The 21,411-nt window shown below is 51.5% G+C and overlaps 1 protein-coding gene across 2 annotated transcripts in view; it reads right to left on the bottom strand.

Moving 5' to 3' along the window:
* Positions 1-21,411, bottom strand: part of ZP3 (zona pellucida glycoprotein 3) — a 49,870-nt gene that overhangs the window by 826 nt on the left and 27,633 nt on the right. Inside the window, exons 2-8 of one of the 2 annotated variants that reach the window (XM_025379014.1) lie at positions 16,329-16,553; positions 11,692-11,810; positions 8,931-9,034; positions 8,358-8,535; positions 7,848-7,965; positions 891-982; positions 621-757 (exon numbers count right to left, since the gene is read on the bottom strand). In XM_025379014.1, the coding sequence (XP_025234799.1) occupies positions 621-757; positions 891-982; positions 7,848-7,965; positions 8,358-8,535; positions 8,931-9,034; positions 11,692-11,810; positions 16,329-16,391 (811 nt within the window). In that variant the 5' untranslated portion in view covers positions 16,392-16,553. Of the gene's footprint in view, positions 1-620; positions 758-890; positions 983-7,847; positions 7,966-8,357; positions 8,536-8,930; positions 9,035-11,691; positions 11,811-16,328; positions 16,645-21,411 lie in introns of those variants that run through there. The other variant, XM_025379013.1, reaches the window with a different exon arrangement.

The following is a 21,411-nucleotide window of genomic DNA, read 5'->3' as shown; positions in this document are numbered from 1 at the left end:
TCCCCAAGTGCTGGGATTGTAGGCATGACCCAGCATTCTGGCCAGATTATTATTTTTTGAGACAGAGTTTTGTTCTTGTTGCCCAGGCTGGAGTACAATGGCACAATCTCGGCTCACCTCAACCTCCACCTCCCAGGTTCACGCAATTCTCCTGCCTCAGCCTCCCAAGTAGCTGGGATTACAGGCATGCACCACTAGGCCCGGCTAATTTTGTATTTTTAGTAGAGATGGGGTTTCTCCATGTTAGTCAGGCTGGTCTCGAACTCCTGACCTCGGGTGACCTGTCTGCCTTGGCCCCTCAAAGTGCTGGAATTATAGGCGTGAACCACTGTGCCCAGCCAGATTATCTTAACAGCTGCTATATTTCCCCTACATGCCTAATGATGTTTCAGTAGAAGCCTAGGATGACAGCAGAGCTACCCTGGCTGCCACTGAGGTGGTGGGCTGACAGCCCTTCCTGCTTAGCCCCAGGATTTGTGTTAGGGAAAGGTAGCTGCAGGCCTAGGAGCAAACAGCTTTAATGAAGGACAAGGGAAAAAGACCATCACCCTGAAATGACAGCAGATACCCTCAACTGAATAGGGGATGATGAACAGCCTCTTGGCCGTCCTGTGACATACCATGCCTGCGGTTACGAGAAGCAGACCTGGACCACTGGCTCACGACATGGGGCTGCCTCCTGGAATGGCTTGGAGTGCCACAGTCACCCTTGCTACAGCATTGACAGATGTCAGCTGGGCCTTCCACTGGGAACCAGCTGAGATGAAAGACAAGCAGCTTAGATTTTTGTTGCCTGCAGGAAGCAGTTTGCTGATAATACATTGGGGGAAATAGACAAGGCGTCGCCGATTCAGTTTCTACCCCAGTCATGGGGCACCTGGCCTCCTCACCTGTTGGAAGACTTGCTGAAGGAACAGGCTTTGTTGAGTTCATCTGGTTCCTGCTCAGCTGGGATGGCCTTCAGGTGGCAGGTGATGTATATCTGCAAAAGGAATAACAGCTATTTCCAGGCTGAGTTCCAAGCTGTGCCTGGGAGTTTAACATGCCAGTTCTCATATAACCCTTAACCCTTTAAAGAGGGAGAAGGGGCCAGGCACAATGACACACATACCTATACTCCTAGCACTTTGGGAGGCCGAGGCGGGTGGATCACCTGAGGTCAGGAGTTCGAGACCAATCTGGCCAACATGGTGAAACCCCATCTCTACTAAAAATACAAAGTTAGCCGGGTGTGGTCGTGGGCACCTGTAGTCCCAGCTACTTGGGAGGCTGAGGCAGGAGAATCTCTGGAACCTGGGAGGCAGAAGTTGCAGTGAGCCGAGATCATGCCACTGCACTCCAGCCTGGCTGGCAGAGTAAGACTCTGTCTCATAAAATAAAGAGGGGGAAGGAAGAGCCTCATCTCTAAGATGGTCTAAAGGTTCACTTACCCAATGTTAGAGCAAGTAGCAACTAATTTTAGACTGAAATCCACCATTTATCATTTCCCGAATCTTTTCCAAACTTACCCAATCATTGAGCGTGCTTGACCCTGGGCTTCTGAGACAGGGTCTGTCACCCAGGCAGGAGTACAGTAGCATGATCATGACTCACTATAGCCTTGACCTCCCGGGCTCAAGGATCCTCCCACCTCAGCCTCATGAGCAGTTGGAATTATGAGTACACGCTACCACACCTGGCTAATTTTGGATTTTTTTTTGCAGAGATGAGGTTTTGCCATGTTGCCCAAGATGACCTCAAACTCCTGGGCTCAAGTGATCTGCCCGCCTCAGCCTCCCAAAGTACTGGGATTACAGGTATGAGCTACTAGTACCCAGCCAATCCTCAGCTTAACTCAGCATTGCTAAACCCCTGCACCCACCCCCAGGTGACTGAGGTGGGTGGTGGACACCTTACTAGCGAACAGCTTAGCTGGGCTCCCCACACTGCCACCTGCCACTTGACTAGTGACAAACTACTTTTCTTCAGGGATGTAGTCACTGTATTGCCAGCTACGGCAAGGCCAAGTTGTTTGTGACCCGAGGTCCTTGGGCACATAGAAGCCTTTCAGACCTGCTCCTATGGAGTTTCCATTTCAGACCTAACAGGTTTTGAGACAGAGTCTCACTCTGTCACCCAGGCTGGAGTACAACGGTGCAATCTCAGCTCACTGCAACCTCCACCTCCCAGGTTCAAGGGATCCTCCTGCCTCAGCCTCCCGGGTAGCTGAGACTGTACATGCACACCACCATGCCTGGCTAATTGTTTTTTTTTTTTTTTTTTTTTGCATTTTCTTGAACTCCTGACTTCATGGTCCACTCGCCTCAGCCTCCCAAAGTGCTGGGATTACAGGCGTGAGCCACTGCGCCTGGCCAGACTTAAGAGTGTGATGGCTCACTCCTTGGGCAAGCTTCCCCGGGCTTTTCTTCCTCGTACACGCCTCTGCTATTAGTCAAGCCTAGGTCAGCCTCCTTTCACCTGTAAGGGATATGATGACCAGAAGACTCACCAGGCTGACACCCTGACAGTCCTAGCCTCTGGGACATGTTTACCCACATTTTTAGACAAGTATGAGAGAATGAACCCAATCTGAGCTCCTGCTGGGAGCTGAACGACCCCCTACCCAGGGAATAGTCAACTGCCCTGTAAGCCACCCCCTTTTTTTTTTTTTTTTTTTTTTTTTTGAGATGGAGTCTCACTCTGTAGCCCAGGCTAGAGTACAGTGGTACAATCTCAGCTCACTGCAGCCTCTACTGCCTGGGTTCAAGCGATTCTCTTGCCTCAGCCTCCCAAGTAGATGGAATTACAGGCGCCCACCACCACGCCAGGCTAGTTTTTGTATTTGTAGTAGAGATGGGGTTTCACCCTATTAGACAGGCGGGTCTTGAACTCCTGGCCTCAAGTGATTCACCTGCCCTGGCCTCACAAAGTACTGGGATTATAGGCGTGAACCACCGTATTGGCCAAGCCTTCTCATCTTTGGCTGACATTCCATCCTGCCACTGGGGTTAGGGGCCATTTTGACAGAGCCAGGGCTCAGTCTAGCCTTGGCCCGTCCCCAGGTCAGTTTCCCTTCATATTCCAGGCAGGGATGAAATTCCTCCCTGCTCAACCTCAGGCAGAGCATGGCAATTCTGCCACCTTCTAGCAGAAGCCCCAGAGCCACAAGCCTCAGTCACCACCTAGTGGCCAAGCATACCAGCAGGGAAACTTGAAACCATGTAAATTCAGACTTTTAGAAACCAGCCAGTTTAGCAGTTCTCCAGCTGCCCATCTTAGCCACCTGCCCCGCAAGTAAGAAGCTTCCAAAGCCCTGTAGTCTGTTCCAGAAAGGAAATGTACTTTCATCCTTAGCTTCTTCCTAGTATGTTTTTCTGGTGCTAACTGGAGTCTAAGATCCCAGGGTAGTACCCCTGTAGCGGCCTTTCAGAAGCAGGGTCTAGGCTGGGCATGGTGGCTCACACCTATAATCCCAGCACTTTGGGAGGCCACGGTGGGTGGATCACCTGAGGTCAGGAGTTTGAGACCAGCCTGGCCAACATGGTGAAACCCCATCTCTACTAAATATATATATATATATATACACAAAAATTAGCTGGGCATGGTGGCGGGTACCTATAGTCCCAGCTACTTGGGAGGCTGGGGCAGGAGAATTGAACCCGGGAGATGGGAAGTTGCAGTGAGCTGAGATCACGCCATTGCACTCTAGCCTGGGCAGCAAGAGTGAAATTCTACCTCAAAAAAAAAAAAAAAAGAGTTGGGTGTGGTGGCTCATGCCTGTAATCCCAGCCCTTGGGGCAGCTGAGGCAGGTGGATCACCTGAGGTCAGGAGTTTAAGACCAGCCTGACCAACATGGCGAAACCCCATCTCTACTAAAAATACAAAAATTAGTGAGGTGTGGTGGTAGGCACCTGTAATTCCAACTACTAGGGAGGCTGAGGCAGGAGAATCACTTGAATCGGGAAGTAGAGGTTGCAGTGAACCGAGATTGCACCATTGCACTCCAGCCTGGGTGACAGAGCGAGACTGTTTAAAAAAAAAAAAAAAAAAAAAGCACAGGGTCTTGCTCTGTTGAGGGCAATGGCACCATCATAGCTCACTGCAGGCTTAAACACATGAACTCTGATCCTCCCACCTCTGCCTCCCAAGGTGCTGGGATTACAGATGTGAACCACTGTACCCAGCTACCCTATGGCTCTGAAATAGGGTTGTTCCTTCTTTGTGCCATGGGACATAGTCTACTGAGGCATCATCAATCCTACCTTTGAAGGGGAACCCTCCAAGGGCTCAGACTATCTTCCATTAAACAGCACTGTTCTCTGGTCTTAGTCACCCCTCAATCCCCAGAGATTGAGAAACCACCTCAGTCTATACCCACACTGACCGCTACCACCTGGGTAAAACCTTCTCCCCAATCTTCCTCCCAAATGGGCCACATCTGAAGTCAATCTTGACTTCCTCCCACAACCAGGATCCTCTCCCCTAAGGAGCTATTGGTCACTGATCCGAGGACCAGGACTCTTTTAGCAAATCTGCCCTCCTGTATCCCCGGCCCCATTGAAGCAGGGCCTACCACCGAGAGCTTCAGGCCATCTCATCAATATTAGATGCTTTTCCCTTTTGCTACCCTAGTGACCCGTGTTGATCTTTCTCTTCCCACAAGGCAGCTGCTGGAAGAGGTAAAGTGGCATCGATGTGATCTTTGATGAATTTCTACTTTGTCCCTTAATGCCACCCTGACGTATGAGCCTCTGCTTCAGAGGTTTGCAAGCCTGGCTGCGTGTCAGAATCACCTGGGAGCTTAAGTGGCTTTTGATGCATTTCCAAGTAGAATAAGAGATCAGTAAATGGAGAATAGTAAAATGCTAGTAGGCTGGGTGCAGTGGCCCATGCCTGTAATCCCAGCACTTTGGGAGGCTGAGGCGGGTGGGTCATTTGAGGTTGGGAGTTCAAGACCAACCTGGTCAATATGGTGAAACCGTCTCTACTAAAAATGCAAAAGTTAGGTACGCAGTAGTGGCACAGGCCTATAATCTCAGCTACTTGGGAAGCTAAGGCAGGAGAATCGCTTGAGACTGGGAGGCGGAGGTTGCAGTGAGCCAAGATTGTGCCACTGTATTCCAGCCTGGGTGACGGAGTGAGACCCTCAAAAAAACAAAAAACAAAAACCTGGGCTCAGTGGCTCACGCCTGTAATCCCAGCACTTCAGGAAGCTGAGGCGGGTGGATAATGAGGTCAGGAGTTTGAGACCAGCCTGGCCAAGATGGTGAAACCCCATCTCTACCAAAAAATACAAGGATTAGTCGGGCATGGTGGCAGGCACCTATAATCCCAGCTACTCGGGAGGCTGAGGCAGGAGAATTGTTTGCACCCGGAGGCAGAGGTTGTAGTGAGCCAAGACCATAACATTGCATTCCGGCTTGGGCGAGGCAGTGAGACTATCTCCAAAAAAAAAAAAAAAAAAGCTAGTGGTAGAACCTAGATGGTGTACACATTGAAGTTGGTAGTTTTACAGCAAACACCCATGAAGATTTTGGTAATAGAATGTTACAAAAATGTGACACCAGGCCCTACCCTGATAGAGTGAAGGTATGAGACTCTACAATCAGTATTTTTACAACCTCTCCAGATGGTTAGTATAGAGCCAGCATTGGAAACCCCTGCTTTAATCACTTCCTAACCACCTATTCTATGCTCACGGCCCCGCCTCTCATCTCAGTGAGCTTATTTAAAAGCTACTTGAGGCTGGGCATGGTGACTCACGCCTGTAATCTCAGCACTTTGAGAGGCCAAGGTGGGTGGATCACGAGGTCAGGAGTTCAAGGCCAACCTGGCCAACGTGGTGAAACCCTGTCCCCGTTAAAAATACAAAAATTAGCTGGGCGTGATGGCGGGCACCTATAGTGCCCAGCTACTTGGGAGGCTGAGGCAGGAGAATTGCTTGAACCTAGGAGGTGGAGGTTGCAGTGAGCCAAGACTGTGCCATTGCATTCCAGCCTGGACTGTAGAGTGAGACTCCAACTAAAAAATAAATAAATAAATAAAAGCTACTTGAAAGCTGGGCACGGTGGCTCACGCCTGTAATTCCAGCACTTTGGGAGACCGAGACAGGCGGATCACCTGAGGTCGGGAGTTTGGGACCAGCCTGGACAACATGGTGAAATCTTGTCTCTATTAAAAATACAAAAATATTAGCTGGGCACGGTGGTGGGTACCTGTACTCCCAACTACTTGGGAAACTGAGGCAGGAGAATCACTTGAACCTGGGAGGCAGTGAGCCGAGATGGCACCACTATACTCAAGCCTGGGCATGACAGAACAAGACTCCATCTCAAAAAAATAAAAGCTACCTGAGGGCTGGGTACAGTAGGTTATGCCTGTAATCCCAGCACTTTGGGAAGCTGAGGGAGGAGGACTGAGGCCAGGAACTCAAGACCAGCCTCGTCAATAGAGCTAGACCCCATCTCCACAAGATAACTTAGTTGGACATGGTAGCACGTGGCTGTAGCTCATCCTAGCTACTCAGGAGGCTGAGGTAGGAGGATGGCTTGAGCCCAGGAGGTCGAGGTTGCCCTGCACTGCAGACTAGGCATAGGAAGCCTCTTTCTGCAGAGGGCAAAAGACCCATGATTTGATTTTTACTTTTAACCACCTACCAGTACACTTCCTGGCTCAACATCGGTCCTTGAACCTGTACTTCCTACCGCATCCCTCCCTGCCTCAGCCATCAGAGGCAGTTCCCATCTTTATTCCTTCCTTCTCCTTCCCTCGTGTCAATTGGAACTTTCTAGTTTAGGTTCTCAAGGAGAGGCCCCAGACTGGCAGAACCAACACTTAAGAATGCAGATGCTATTTATGTATTTATTTAGAGATGGAGTCTCGCTCTGTTGCCCAGGCTGGAGTGCAGTGGCACAATCTCAGCTCACTGCAAGCTCCGCCTCCCGGGTTCCCGCCATTCTCCTGCCTCAGCCTCTCAAGTAGCTGGGACTACGGGCACCCACCACCGTGCCCAGCTAATTTTTTGTATTTTTAGCAGAGACGGGGTTTCACCGTGTTAGCCAGGATGGTCTCGATCTCCTGACCTCGTGATCCGCCCGACTCGGCCTCCCCAAGTGCTGGGATTACAGGTGTGAACAACCGTGCCTGGCCAAGAATGCAGATTCTAGGCCTCACTCAACCACCTGAAACAAACCCTGGGTTGGGGCCCAGTCTCAGTTTCAACAGGCTCTCCAGGTGAGGATGATGCCTTCAGAATTGGCCTAGCCTAGATCAAGTTCAAGAGGCCACCCTGCCCAGTAAGTTCACACTGGTCTTCTTTGAACCTGGAGAAAGCCTCCAGGAAGGCTGACGCCTGCTTTTTCTTTTTTCTTTTTCTTTTTTTTTTTTTTTTTGGAGACAGAGTCTCACTGTTACTCAGGCTGGAGGTTCAGTGGCATGATCTCTGGTCACTGCAACCTCCACCTCCCAGGTTTAAGCTATTCTCCTGCCTCAGCCTCCCAGGTAGCTAGGATTACAGGTGCCCACTACCACGCTCAGCTAATTTTTTTGCATTTTTAGTCAAGTCGGGGTTTCACTGGGTCAGGCTGGTCTTGAACTCCTGACCTCAAGTGATCCGCCCCCCTCTCGGCCTCCCAAAGTATTGGGATTACAGCATGAGCCACTGTGCCTGGCCTCTACCTCTTAAGGCTTCATATTGTTCATTCTTATGCTTGAAGGCCTCACTAAAGCTCATGGCTTTACTTGTAAGTTTGAGTTACTGGACAGAGCTCTAAGTCATTTGCTTAAGGGTAGAGCTGGTGAGCAAACCCACTCAGTTGGATATGAAGGTTGCAAGTTCAGCCTTCTTCCAGGCTGTTAAAGCTCTTACCATGTTTCTGGAGTCATTAGCAAAGTGGAAGACATCCACTGTGAACTGGAGTGTATCTGGCCCGGGTCGAGGAACTTTGAATGCAGAAGAGGCATCAGTAAGACCATCGACAAGACAGCTTGGAAGAGAACAGAATGGTGTTAAAACCAGACAGGTGGGCCAGGCACGGTGACTCACGCGCATAATCCCAGCACTTTGGGAGGCCAAGGTGGGCGGATCACTTGAGGTCAGGAGTTCAAGACCAGCCTGGCCAACATGGTGAAACCCTGTCTCTACTAAAAACACAAAGGTTAGCTGGGTGTGGTGATGGGCACCTGTAATTCCCAGCTACTTGGGGAGGCTGAGGCAGGAGAATCACTTAAACCCAGGAGGCAGAGGTTGCAGTGGGCAGAGATCAAGCCTCTGTATTACAGCCTAGGCTACAGAGTGAGACTGTCTCAAAAAGCCAAACAGGTGGCTCTAGGGTCATCTTGCTAGGAAGGTTCTCTAGGCAGGGAGTCCAGTGCTCACCCATGGAAGTCCACGATGGTGTGATAAGGGGAGGCATTCTGGTCTGGTGTTGGTGTGGCCACGCAGTGGTCCACAAACAACCGCAGTGGCACGTGGCTGCCAGTGTGGATTTCTGCCTGGAGGTGGGCTGCATCTCCCAGGTGGAAGGTAGGGGACCTCTTCTCAGCGTTCCAGTTCTCTGAAAGACACAGCCAGCTGGGCATGGTTGGCTCATGCCTGTAATCCCAGCACCTTGGGAGGCTGAGGCAGGTGGATTACCTGAGGTCAGGAGTTCGAGACCATCCTGGCCAAAGTGGCAAAACCCCATCTCTACTAAAAATAGTCAAGTTAGCTGGGTGTGGCATCACAAGCCTGTAATCCCAGCTACTCGGGAGGCTGAGGCAGGAGAATCTTTGAACCCCAGGAGGTGGAGACTGCAGTGAGCTAAGATAGCACCATCGTACTCTAGCCTGGAGGTCAGAGCAGGACTCCGTCTCAAAAACAAACAAACAAAAAAAACAAAGACACAGCCAAGGGCAGGGGTTTGAGATGGCCCAGGGCTTTACACAGCTGTCCCACCCAGCCTTCTCTTACCCTCCATCAGACGCAGAGAGAAAGTCAGCTTCTCCTCCGAGAATACCGTGGTCCTGAAGGGCAACCAGGTGGGCAGGATGGCCTGGCTGCTCACATTGCCCTGCCTGAGAGAAGAACAGCAGCTGTGCACACCTGCCTCAGGTCACACTCACCTGGGCCCCCACTGATGGGGAATATCTCACTGCTACCCCACTACAGGATCACCAGCTATGGCCCAGCCAGGTAGCTGGTGCAAGATGGCTGAACAGACACCTTGAGCCTTAGGCTGCCCCCAGACCCTCCTGAACTTCTGCACCTGTGAGTGGCCCAGCCTTCCTAACTGATGCTATGATGCTATCTGGGCTGCTGAAGACAGATACAGCTGAAACTAGGAGTTTGGTTTCTAGACTGAGATCTGCTCCTTCTTGAGCCCTGGACCTGAGTGCAGTAGCTCGAGCCTGTAATCCCAGTACTCTGGGAGGTGGAGACAGGAGGATTGCTTGAGGCTAGGAGTTTGAGAGCAGCCTGGACAACATAGCGAGACTCTCTATAAAAAATGAAAAGATAGCTAGGCACAGTAGTGTATACCTGTAGTCCTAGCTACTCTGGAGGCTGAGATGGGAAAATTGCATGAGCCCAGGAGGTCAAGGCTGCAGTGAACTATGATGGCACCCACTGCACTCCAGCCTGGGTGGCAGATTAAGACTTTAAAAAACAAAAAACCAAAAAGCCACCACACATACTTTAGCCCTAGAGGTTCAGGTTTGGGGTCTGATAGCAGGCCCTGCACAGTACTCCACAGGATGCTTGAGAGGGGAATCAGTTAAGGCCATCCTTTAGAGATCAAAGATAGGCCCGTAGGGTCTTGAGATGCTACCGAGAACCTGAACCCGCACCAGTGACTGGGAAGTCCATGGAAGCAGGTCTGGGTATCTGCAGATACCTCTGCTGACCCCACAGGATCTGCTGGGAGAAGCTATTCCAAGCAATGGATGCATCTATTGATAACCAGACTCAGGTATCTGGAGTCAGGTTAAAGCATCCTAGCCTACAGCCAGCCTCTCTAGTACTGCCTGCAGCCAATGGATCAGGTGAGCCGCCATCCTCAGAGGCCAGGCCCACACAAAGCTACTCTGAAGTCAGAGACTTTAATGGTCACAGGAGGGCTTCAGTCCCTCCCACAGGCTGGGCGGCCTGCCCTTGATTCTTCCATCTCCACTACCCACATAGACACCAAACTCCTCCAGTTGCTCTTAGCTCCTCCGAGTCAGCCTCTACAGCCCCTGCAACCATGGGTCAGGCCTCATCGAATTCGGTTTTCCAGCCTCCCAGCTGGTTCTCACTGGTTCCCACTTGTCTTCTGCACCAGCCACCAGGTGACCCTAGGTGGAGATTCAGTCCTCACCCATTCCAGGAGAGGCACCTGTGGTGAGGCTGGTGAGCCCATCTATCTGGCTCCCTCATTTCCCTAGTCCCTGGGCTCCAGCCCCTAGGCTGCATGTCATCTACTAGGGGCACACTGCCCTCCCGTGGGGTATGTGGCCACATGGCTCTGTCCAGGCTATCTCAGCCTCAAGGTCCCACTCCAGGATCCTGTTCTAGGATAACCCCTACCATGACTCCTCCCTCATGTCCTGACTGGTATCAGCTACCTACCCACTTCACACTAGCATTTTCTTTTTGAGATGGAGTCTTGCTCTGTTGCCCAGGCTGGAGTACAATGGTGCCATCTCAGCTCACTGCAACCTCCGCCGCCTCGGTTCAAATGATTCTCCTGCCTTAGCCTCCCAAGTAGCTGGGATTACAAGCACGCACTACCACACTCAGCCAATTTTTTTGTATTTTTAGTAGAGATGGGTTTCACCATGTTGGCCAGGCTGGTCTCGAACTCCCGACCTCGTGAACTGCTCACCTTGGCCTCCCAAAGGGCTGGTATTACAGGCCTGAGCCACCACACCCAGCGGCATCATGTTATACACACTCCCAGACTAGTTCAACGGCAGGGACAAAGTACCCTGCACCCCATGCTGAGGCCAGCACAGGACCCAGCATCGTCCTTGGGAGCCACAGTTTCTCTTCCCACTTCAGAGCCTGAGTTCACAAGCACGTGCTTGATGCCAGGGCCCCGAGGACCACAGAAGAGTAGGCCACCACCGCCCAAGTCAGATTCTAGAACCCAGCCTAGCACTATTATTTTTTTGAGATGGAATATCGCTTTGTTGCCCAGGATGGAGTACAGTGGTTCAATCTTGGCTCACTGCAGCCTCTGCCTCCTGGGGTCAAGCAATTCTCCTGCCTCAGCCTCCAGAGTAGCCGGGATTACAGGTACCCGGCTAATTTCTGTGTTTTTAGTAGAGATGGGGTTTCACCATGTTGGCCAGATTAGTCTTGAACTCCTGACCTCAAGTGATCCACCTGTGTCAGCCTCCCAAAGTGCTGGGATTACAGGCGTGAGCCACTGCACCTGGCCCCAGCCTAGCGCTATTGGAAGGCCATTTCTGAACCCTTAAGGAGGGCCCAGGCTGGCACAGTACCATCCCCGGGGCTGGGCAGCTCTGCAGCTTCCGCTAAGCTGCAGTCAGGCTCCTGATGCTCTTCTGGGACTAGAACTAGACTCAGCAAGACCCCCAATCCCGCCCAGGGCAGCAACCACAGCTGCAAATGCTTCCATAAATAATTCTAATAGCCATGCTGCAAGCTGCCGCCCATAGCCAGCCCACTTGCCTGCAGCCACACCCAAGGTGCTTTTGCACCAGGGGCCATGAGTCAGTCCCACACTGACCTGGGGTAGCGGCACTCGATGGGAATCTCTGCGCGGTTAGTCCTCACGATGGACAGGTTTCCCACAGGGCGGGGGTTGTGGAGCAGGAAGGTGCTGTACACCAGGGCATCGTCAGTCACCTGGAGGAAAGGTGAGAGGTTAACGCTACCGGCATCACCTGCCTGGATGTACCCAAGTCATACATGAGTACGCAGGGAGGGCAGCAGGGAGGGCAGCCCACAGGGGGACAGAGAGACCACAGGGTCAAGGCCAGGTGCGGTGACTCACACCTGTAACCCCAGCACTTTGGGAGGCCAAGGATTGCTTGAGGCCAGGAGTTCGAAACTGGCCTGGGCAACATAGCAAGACCCCATCTCCAAAAAAGAGCACAGGCTCTGCCACTGGTCAGTAAAGAGGCAGGACAGGTACTGTCTTTGTACCTCAGAATCTACTTCTGATACGTTGACACCACCTCAGGCAGCCTGGATCAACTACATGGCAGATACCATGCAGCAGCCAAGCAATAGAGGCATCAGGATACATGTTTCCCTTCTGACACTCCCCCTCCACACCCCCAGTACATACAGTTTCCTCTTTCAGGAGAGGCCCAGGGCTAAGACAGCCCCCAGGAAGGAGCCAGGAAGTACCCAGCTGTTAACACTTATCAGCTTCTGGCCGGGTGCTATGGCTCACACCGGTAATCCCAGCACTTTGGGAGGCTGAGGCAGGGAGATCACCTGAGGTCAGGAGTTCAAGACCAGCCTGACCCACATGGTGAAACCCCATCTCTACTAAAAATACGAAATTAACTGGGCATGATGGCGCATGCCTATGATCCCAGCTACTCGGGAGGCTGAGGCAGAAGAATTGCTTGAACCCGGGAGGCAGAGGTTGCAGTGAGCTGAGATTGTGCCACTGCACTCCAGCCTGGGCAACAAGAACAAAATTGTCTCAAAACAAAAACAAACATATCAGCTTCTAACCTATTCAAGCCCATTTCACATAAGGTGGGGGAGACTGGTTCAGAGGTTGCCTGAGGCAGGAAGCGCACAGGTGAGTGCTACTGGGGAAATTTGCATCGTCCAATAGGGCTGCAGAAGGCAGGGCCTGCCTGGGAGATAGTTTTACAGCAAACATCTATGTTTGAAGATGTTGCTAGAATATTAGAAAAATGTGACACCAGGCCCTACCCCACTAGAATGAAGGTATGAGATTCTCTTCGAGAATCAGTATTTTTACAACCTTTCCAGGTGATTAGCATAGAGCCAGCATTGGAAACCCCTCCTTTAGTCACTTCCTAACCACCTTTTTTTTTTTTTTTGAGATGGAGTCTTGCTCTGTCAGCCAGGCTGGAGTGCAGTGGCATGAACTCAGCTCACTGCAACCTCCGCCTCCCAGGTTCAAGCAATTCTCCTGCTTCAACCTCTGAGTAGCTGGAATTACAGGCACGTGCCACCATGCCCAGTTAAAAAAAAAGATACAGGGTTTCACCATGTTAGCCAGGCTGGTCTCGAACTCCTGGTCTCAGGTGATCCACCTGCCTCAGCCTCCCAAAATGCTGGGATTACAGGTGTGAGCCACCGTGACCAACCCCTAGCCACCTATTCTAAGCTCACTATCCCCACCTCTCATCTCAGAGAGCTTGTTTAAAAACTACTTGAGGGCTGGGTGCAGTGGCTCATGCCTGTAATCCCAGCACTTTGGGAGGGATGAGGATTGCTTGAGGCCAGGAAGTCAAGACCAGCCTAGGCAATAGAGCTAGACCCCATCTCTACAAAAAGATAACTTTGCTGGGCACAGTGGCATATGCCTGTAGTCCGTCCCAGCTATTCAGGAGGCTAAGGCGGGAGGATGGCTTGAGCCTAGGAGGTCAAGGTTGCCCAAGAGCCCAGGTGGCTGCCTGGCCCTGACCCAACTAACTCGATCTTCAGGGAACAGTCCTAGACCTTATTAGCAAATGCCCCAGCACAGACAGAACCAGCATAGTTCGTGGAGCCCCTTATTCACAAGTTATTACCATTTCAGGGCAGGAGGGCATTCAATTAAGCACTGGGCCCCACAGAACTGCACAGGCTGTATACCTGGGAAGCTGGTCTTGGCTGTAATTTTTTTTTTTTTTTTTGAGATGGAGTCTCGCTCTGTTGCCCAGGCTGGAGTGCAGTGGCATGATCTTAGCTCACTGTAACCTCCGCCTCCTGGGTTCAAGCAATTCTCTGCCTCAGCCTCCTGAGTAGCTGGGATTACAGGTGCTCGCCCCTAACTTTTTTGTATTTTTAGTCGAGATGGGGTTTCACCATCTTGACCAGGCTGGTCTTGAACTCCTGACCTCGTGATCCGCCCACCTCGGCCTCCCAACGTGCTGGGATTACAGGCGTCAGCTGCAGGTGATTCTTACCGGGCAGAACTGGGAAACACCACACCAGAGGAAGGAATTTGCAGGCCTTGCTCATTGCAGTCACCTGAGATCCTTAATACCCACAGCTGGTCCCACACCCTTTCTATTTTAGCAGCCTGGACATCAGGATTTTTAGAAGCTCCACAGGTGGGTTTTTTTTTTTTTTTTTTTTAAAATAAAAGAGGGTCTTGCTCTGCCTCCCAGGCTGGGATGCAGTGGCACAATCGTAGCTCACTGCAACCTCCAAATCATGGGCTTAAGCAATCCTCCCGCTTCAGCCTCCCAAGTAGCTGAGACTACAGACAGGCACCACCACACCCTGTTAGTTTGTGTGTGTGTGTGTGTGTGTGTGTGTGTGTGTGTTTTTTTTTTTGGTAGAGAAGCGAGTCTCATTATGTTGCCCAGGGTGGCCTTAAACCCCTGGGCTCAAGCGATCCTCCCATCTCAGTCTCCCAAGGTGCTGGGATTATAGGCACCATTGCACCCCAGCCTGGGCAATAAAAGCAAAACTGTCTCAAAAAACAAAAACAGCTGGGCGCGGTGGCTCACGTCTGTAATCCCAGCACTTTGGGAGGCTGAGGCGAGTGGATCACGAGGTCAGGAGATCGAGACCATCCTGGCTAACATGGTGAAACTCCATCTGTACTAAAAATACAAAAAAATAGCCGGACATGGTGGTGGGCACCTGTAGTCCCAGCTACTCGGGAGGCTGAGGCAGGAGAATGGCGTGAACCCAGGAGGCGGAGCTTGCAGTGAGCTGAGATTGTGCCACTGCACTCCAGCCTGGGCCACAGAGCGAGACTCCGTCTTTAAAAAAAAAAAACACACCCCCCCCACACACACAAACAAATACCACTTATCAGCTTCTAACCTATTCAAGCCCATTTCACAGAAGGTAGGGGAGCCAGGCGCCTGGCTCCCCAAGTAAATCTAAGACCTGTTTGTGAGCCTCTAAACTAGAATAATTCCTCAACTCCTGAAGCTCTCTCTGGCCTCCCTCCCCAGGAAAACAAGGGCCCCCGAGTCCTCAGAGGGCCCAGGAGACCACACTTAAGACCAGAGCTCTGGCCGGAGGACTCCAGGGGCTGGACGTGCCCCCAATCCAGGCAAGCTATTGGCAAGGAGGAGCCAGGTTCCCCTGAGGCGGGAGAGGACAGGCCCTCCATGGGGCAACAGGAACTTGGTCCAGGAGATTCAGGGTTCAGCTAGGGAGCTGTGCGTCCAGCCCTGCCCTGCCGTAAGGCCTCTCCTTGCAGCCTCTTTCCCCACCAGCCAGGGGAAGGGAGGTCTGGCCTGGATTTCTTGGTCTTTTCCTGCATGTACCTCGGGTTAAGCCCTCCCCCCTTGAAGCTGCCCCCAGGGACCCACTGGAGCTTTATAAGGTCTTCAACACCAAGGTTATGATGCCCCCGCCCCCACACCACTTATCTACGTGGGATTTTATTTTATTTTATTTTTTGAGCCAGAGTCTCGCTCTGTTGCCCAGCCTGGAGTGCAGTGGCACAATCTCAGCTCACTGCAACCTCTGCCTCCTGGGTTTGAGTGATTCACCTGCCTCAGCCTTCCGAGTAGCTGGGATTACAGGCACGCACCACCGTGCCTGGCTAATTTTTGTATTATTAGTAGAGACGGGGTTTCACCATGTTGGCCAGGCTGGTCTCAAACTCCTCAGCCTCCCAAAGTGCTGGGATTACAGGCGTGAGCCACCATACCAGGCCCCAGTTAGTTTCTTTGAAAGCTTTTGAGACACAGGGGTCTACACTATGTTGCCCAGGCTGGCCTCAAACTCCTAGCCTCAAGTGATCCGCCAGCCTTGGCCTCCCATAGTGCTGGGATTACAGGCATAAGCCACTGCACCTGGCCCACTTGGTGCTTTTAAGATAATACTTTGGGTCTCTTCAGAATGAGTTTCTAATGCTCCAAGCGTTAGAAACAGCCCCTTAGGCTACTCACAGGGCTGCCCTATCACGCATGCCTGTGTGTCACAAACCCACCTGAGTCAGAGTGGCGTGGCTTGGGCCAGCCCGAAGTGCACTGCCACCTCTGGCTCCACCCCACCTACCCAGTGTTGGCAATCAGAGGCAGGAGCTGCCCTAGGCGCCGGTGCCCTCAGTGCCCAGCTTCAGGCCTCAACTGGGCCACCTCCCCACCTACAAATGAGAGGGATCCACCCAACCCCACCTCTTACTGCCTGTGGCCACACTCCCCATCCCCAGCTGCCTCGAACATCCTCCCACCAAAGCTGGGGCCCCAGCCTCTCTACCTGCATGCTGCTGCCACACTCGTGGAGTCCAACCTCAAACCTGACCACATCCTCGGTGTCCATGGAGACCAGAGGCTCACAGGCCTCCGGGCCCAAGGTGAGGTCAGCAGCCCTGATGAGCTTCCCAGTGCCAAAAAGGTCTTTGCTGACCGTGACCAGCAGGGTGGCCTCCCGACACTCCACCAGTACGGGCTGTATGGACGTCTCAGCACGGCTGGCTCCACCCTGCAAGAGCCAGAAGGGTTGGGGGTAGCACAGCTCGGTACTACCCCAGAGCAGAAGGCAGATAAAGAGCCTATAGCTCAGCTCCATGGCGCCTGCAGAGCAGCGGGCAGCCACCACTGGCCGTCTTATACCCGTGGGATGCTGGCTGCTGCCACCTGGGCTCTCAGCTGCCTCCCTTCCCTAGCCAGCTGGGCCCTTGTTGCATAAAGTGGTTCCCATCCAGCAGCATCAGTAACACCTGGGAGCTTGTTAGAACTGCAAACTCTCAGCCCTCACCCCAGCCTGACCACAGTAGAATTTGGCTTTTAGCTTGGAAATCCCCCACATGTATTCACGTCAAAGTTTTTTTTTGCTGTTTGTGTGTGTGTGTGTGTGTGTGTGTACGCGTGTGGTTTTTTTGTTTTTGTTGTATTGTGTTTTGTTTTGAGACAGAGTCTCGCTCTGTTGCCCAGGCTGGTGTGCAGTGGTGCGATCTTGTTTCACCGCATCCTCCACCTCCCAGCCAGCTCCAAGTGATTCTCCTGCCTCAGCCTCCCGAATAGCTGGGATTGCAGGCAGGCATGCACCACGCCCGGCTAATTTTAGTATTTTTGGTAGAGACAGGGTTTGACTATGTTGGGCAGGCTGGTCTCGAAGTCCTGACCTCAGGTGATGCTCCTGCCTCGGCCTCCCAAAGTGCTGGGATGACAAGTGTGAGCCACCGGGCCTGCCCTGCCCACTGGAAAGTTTTATTTTTTTTGTTTTGTTTTTTTTGGGGGGAGGGGGGACGGAGTCTCGCTCTGTCACCCAGACTGGAGTGCAGAGGCGCAATCTCGGCTCACTGCAAGCTCCGTCTCCCGGGTTCACACCATTCTCCTGCCTCAGCCTCCCGAGTAGCTGGGACTACAGGCGCCCGCCACCACGCCCGGCTAATTTTTTGTATTTTTAGTAGTGACGAGGTTTCACCATGTTAGCCAGGGTGGTCTTGATCTCCTGACCTCGTGATCCTCCCGCCTCAGCCTCCCAAAGTGCTGGGATTACAGGAAAGTTTTTAGCTTGGAAATCCTCACGTGTATTCATGTTAAAGTTTGCAAAGAGTGTGCTGGCTGCCTGGTGCGTCACAATGTATCACAGCTTCCCTCCAATCCCCTGCTGGCCCTGCCCTTAATAAGCTCACAGTCCAACAAGGGAGCTGTCCCAGGTCTGTGTGGGACACAGGAGAAAGCCCTTGACTGAAGAAGGGTCAGGGGGATTAGATCCGAGACATAAGGAGCTCATTCCAAGTGTGAGAAAAAGGAGGCAGTATCAATTAGGAGACAGGAGGAATTTCATGGGTCTCTGCCTTATTTTATGGGAGGCCGGGGGGGTAGGTCAGTTCAGGCAGAGGCAGCTATGTGAAGGGAGGTGGAGAAGGGGCCCTGGGTTCTTCATTCCTGGGTGAATCCCCGGGAGTTCATACTGAGAGCAGAAGCGGGACCTGACTTCAGCTCACCCCAACCAGGGCATTCTTTTTTTTGAGACAGTCTCGCTCTGTTGCCCAGGCTGGAGTGCAGTGGTGCAATCTCAACTCACTGCAGCCTCTGCCTCCCAGGTTCAAGCAATTCTTGTGCCTTACTCTCCCGAGTAGCTGGGATTACAGGCTTGTTCCACCACGCCCAGTTCCTCACCACAAGGGATCCGCCCGCCTCAGTCTCCCAAAGTGCTGGTATTACAGGCGTGGCCCACCACGCACCTGGCCCAACCACGGCATTCTTTCCTGCATTTCCAGTCATCACCAGACCCATACCATGACCTCACCGACGTCATCATGTGGAAACATGCCTTTTACTTAAGAGAGTCCCAGGAACCGACCTGAGGAGATCCAAATATCAAACCAAGGTTGTGGAGTGTCCCACCTCGGAAAGCAATGCTGAACTGATTGACAGCCTTGTTGCCACCCACCAGACCACAAGGTGGCCCATTACTCAAGATAACCATGGCAACCAGATAATGCCAACCTGCATACCCTCACGTACTTTGCCCAGCCCAGCCTGCATGCCCTACCCCTGATGTCAATTCCCACGCTTTGCCTAATAAAAAGCCTTACTGGCTTTTTTCGGAGAGTCAGAAAAATCTCAATCTCTCTCCCTCTCTCTCCCCCTCTCTCTCCCTCTCTCTCCCCCTCTCTCTCCCTCTCTCTCTCATGCTGCCTCCTTTATGTCTGTGCATAAGCTCCAATGAAGCCTTGTTTAGGAAAACTCGTTTAGCCTCCTGTCAATTCCTTCCTCTCCTCTCCTCTCCTCTCCTCTCCTCTCCTCTCCTTCCTTTCTTTCCTTCTCTTTCTTTCTTTCTCTTTCTCTTTCTTTCTCTCTCTCTTTCTCTCTCTCTCTCTTTCTCTCTTTCTTTCTTGACAGAGTCTCACCCTGTCACCCAGGCTGGAGTGCAGTGGTGCTATCTCGGCTCACTGCAACCTCTGCCTCCCGGGTTCAAGTGATTTTCCACCTCAGCCTCCTCAGTAGCTGGGATGACAGGCACCCATCACCACGCCCAACTAATTTTTGTATTTTTAATAAAGATGGGGTTTCACCATGTTGGTCAGGCTGGTCTCGAACTCTGGACCTCAAGTGATCCTCCCTCCTCGGCCTCCCAAAGTGCTGGGATTACAGGTGTGAGCCACTGTGTCCCGCCCTCATGTCAATTTCTTTTCTTTTCTTTCTTTCTTTCTTTTTTTTTTTCCAGACAGAATCTTGTTCTGTCGCCCAGGCTGGAGTGCAGGCACGATCTCAGCTCACTGCAACCTCCGCCTCCCGGATTCAAGCAATTCTCCTGCCTCAGCCTCCTGAGTAGCTGGGATTACAGGTGCCCACTACCATGACCAGCTAATTTTTGTATTTTTAGTAGAGACGGGGTTTCACCATGTTAGTCAGGTTGGTCTCGAACTCCTGACCTCAGGTGATCCACCCGCCTTGGCCTCCCAAAGTGCTGGGATTACAGGCGTGAGCCACCGCGCCTGGCCACCTCATGTCAATTTCTATTGCACTGAGAGCCCAAGGACCCGTGTTTGGGGTAGGTAACAAGACCTGCTAAAGCCTCAGGTCCCCGGGAGTGAAAGTAGCAGTTTAGGAGGCCGGGCAGAACCCTGTGGGTGCCAGGCTGAGATGTTGGACTTAGCCCTGTGGGAAAAAGAGGCCACGAAAGGAACAGTATTGGCTGGGCACGGTGGCTCACATCTGTAATCCCAGCATTTTGGGAGGCCGAGGCGGGCAGATCACCTGAGGTCAGGAGATCGAGACCAGCCTGGCCAATATGGAGAAACCCCGTCTCTACAAAAAATACAAAATTAGCTGGGTGTGGTGGCATATGCCTGTAACCCCAGCTACTTGGGAGGCTGAGGTGGGAGAATCGCTTGAACCTGGGAGGTGGAGGTTGCAATGAGCCGAGGTCACACCACTGTACTCCAGCCTGGGCAACAGAGCAACACTCTGTCTCAAAACAAAACAACAACAACAAAAAGTTTACTGCAAGGGTCCTATCAGGAGATGATGAAGGACTGACAGGTACAGCATTTACCAGTGGCCTACTCTACGCTGTCCCTGGGTGAAATTCCTGCAAGACAGGAGGAAGAATACAAAAACTAACGACATTAGCTGGCCATAATGGCACACACCTGTAGTCCCAGCTACTCAGGAAGCTGAGGTGGGAGAATTGCTTGAACCTGGGAGGCAGATGTTGCAGAGAGCCAAGATTGCACCACTGCACTCAAGCCTGGGCGAGACTCCACCTCAAAAAAATAAAAAATAAAAATTATACATGTATATGTGGGTATATATAATATATATAATTTTTAAAAATTTAAAAATTTGCCAGGCACAATGGCTCATATCTGTAATCTCAGCATTTTGGGAGGCTAAGGTGGGAAGATTGCTTGAGCCCAGGAGTTCCAGACCAGCCTGGACAACACAGTGAGACCCTATCTCTACAAAATCAAAGAAATTAGTCAGGCATGTTGGCACACACCTGTAGTCCCAGCTACTTGGGAGGCTGAGGTAGGAGGATTGCTTGAGCCTGAGAGTTCTAAGCTTCAGTGAGCCACGATTATGCTACTGCATTCCAGCCTGGGCAACAGAGTAAGACCTCATCTCAAAAAAAAAATGTGGAGATGGCCGGGCACGGTGGCGTCATCCCAGCACTTTGGGAGGCTGAGATGGGCAGATGACAAGGTCAGGAGTTTGAGACCAGCCTGACCAATATGGTGAAACCCCATCTCTACTAAAAATACAAAAAATTAGCTGGCATGGTGGCATGCGCCTGTAATCCCAGCTACTCAGGAGGCTGAGGCAGGAGAATCACTTGAACCTGGGAGGTAGAGATTGCAGTAAGCTGAGATCGTGCCACTGCACTCCAGCTTGGGTGAGAAACTTAGTCTCAAAAAAAAAAAAAAAAAAAAGAAAAGAAAATGGAGACGGAGACACACACACGTGGAGAGATATATGTATGTGTGTATATGTTACATATAGACATAAATATAAAGAGATACAGGGAGAGAGGGAGGATATGTATCAATCTTCATATTGGCTGAACCTGGGTAAAAGGTAAACAGGTGTTCTTAGTGTTATCTGTGCAACTCTCGTCAGTTTAATTTCAAAATAAAAAGTAAAACAAAAAATAACCAAAAACATGAAAAACTCTGTGTCAGATTCAAATGAGACAGAAGACGATGCTGTTAACCAAGTACCAAAAGCAACTGCTAAAACAAAATATGAGGTTCCTAGGTATAAAACAAACAAAAAAAGATATGTAAGATCTTTGAGGAAAAATTAACAAAACTGTATTGGCAGTCAGAGTAAAGAATGCCTAAATTTACAGAGGTATTCCATGTTCATGGATGGGAAATGCAATA

Source organism: Theropithecus gelada, chromosome 3 (assembly GCF_003255815.1).
Source record: "Theropithecus gelada isolate Dixy chromosome 3, Tgel_1.0, whole genome shotgun sequence".
Taxonomy (NCBI): domain Eukaryota; kingdom Metazoa; phylum Chordata; class Mammalia; order Primates; family Cercopithecidae; genus Theropithecus; species Theropithecus gelada.
Note: the sequence above shows the minus strand (reverse complement) of the source record. Positions and strands in the feature narration are given on the sequence as shown.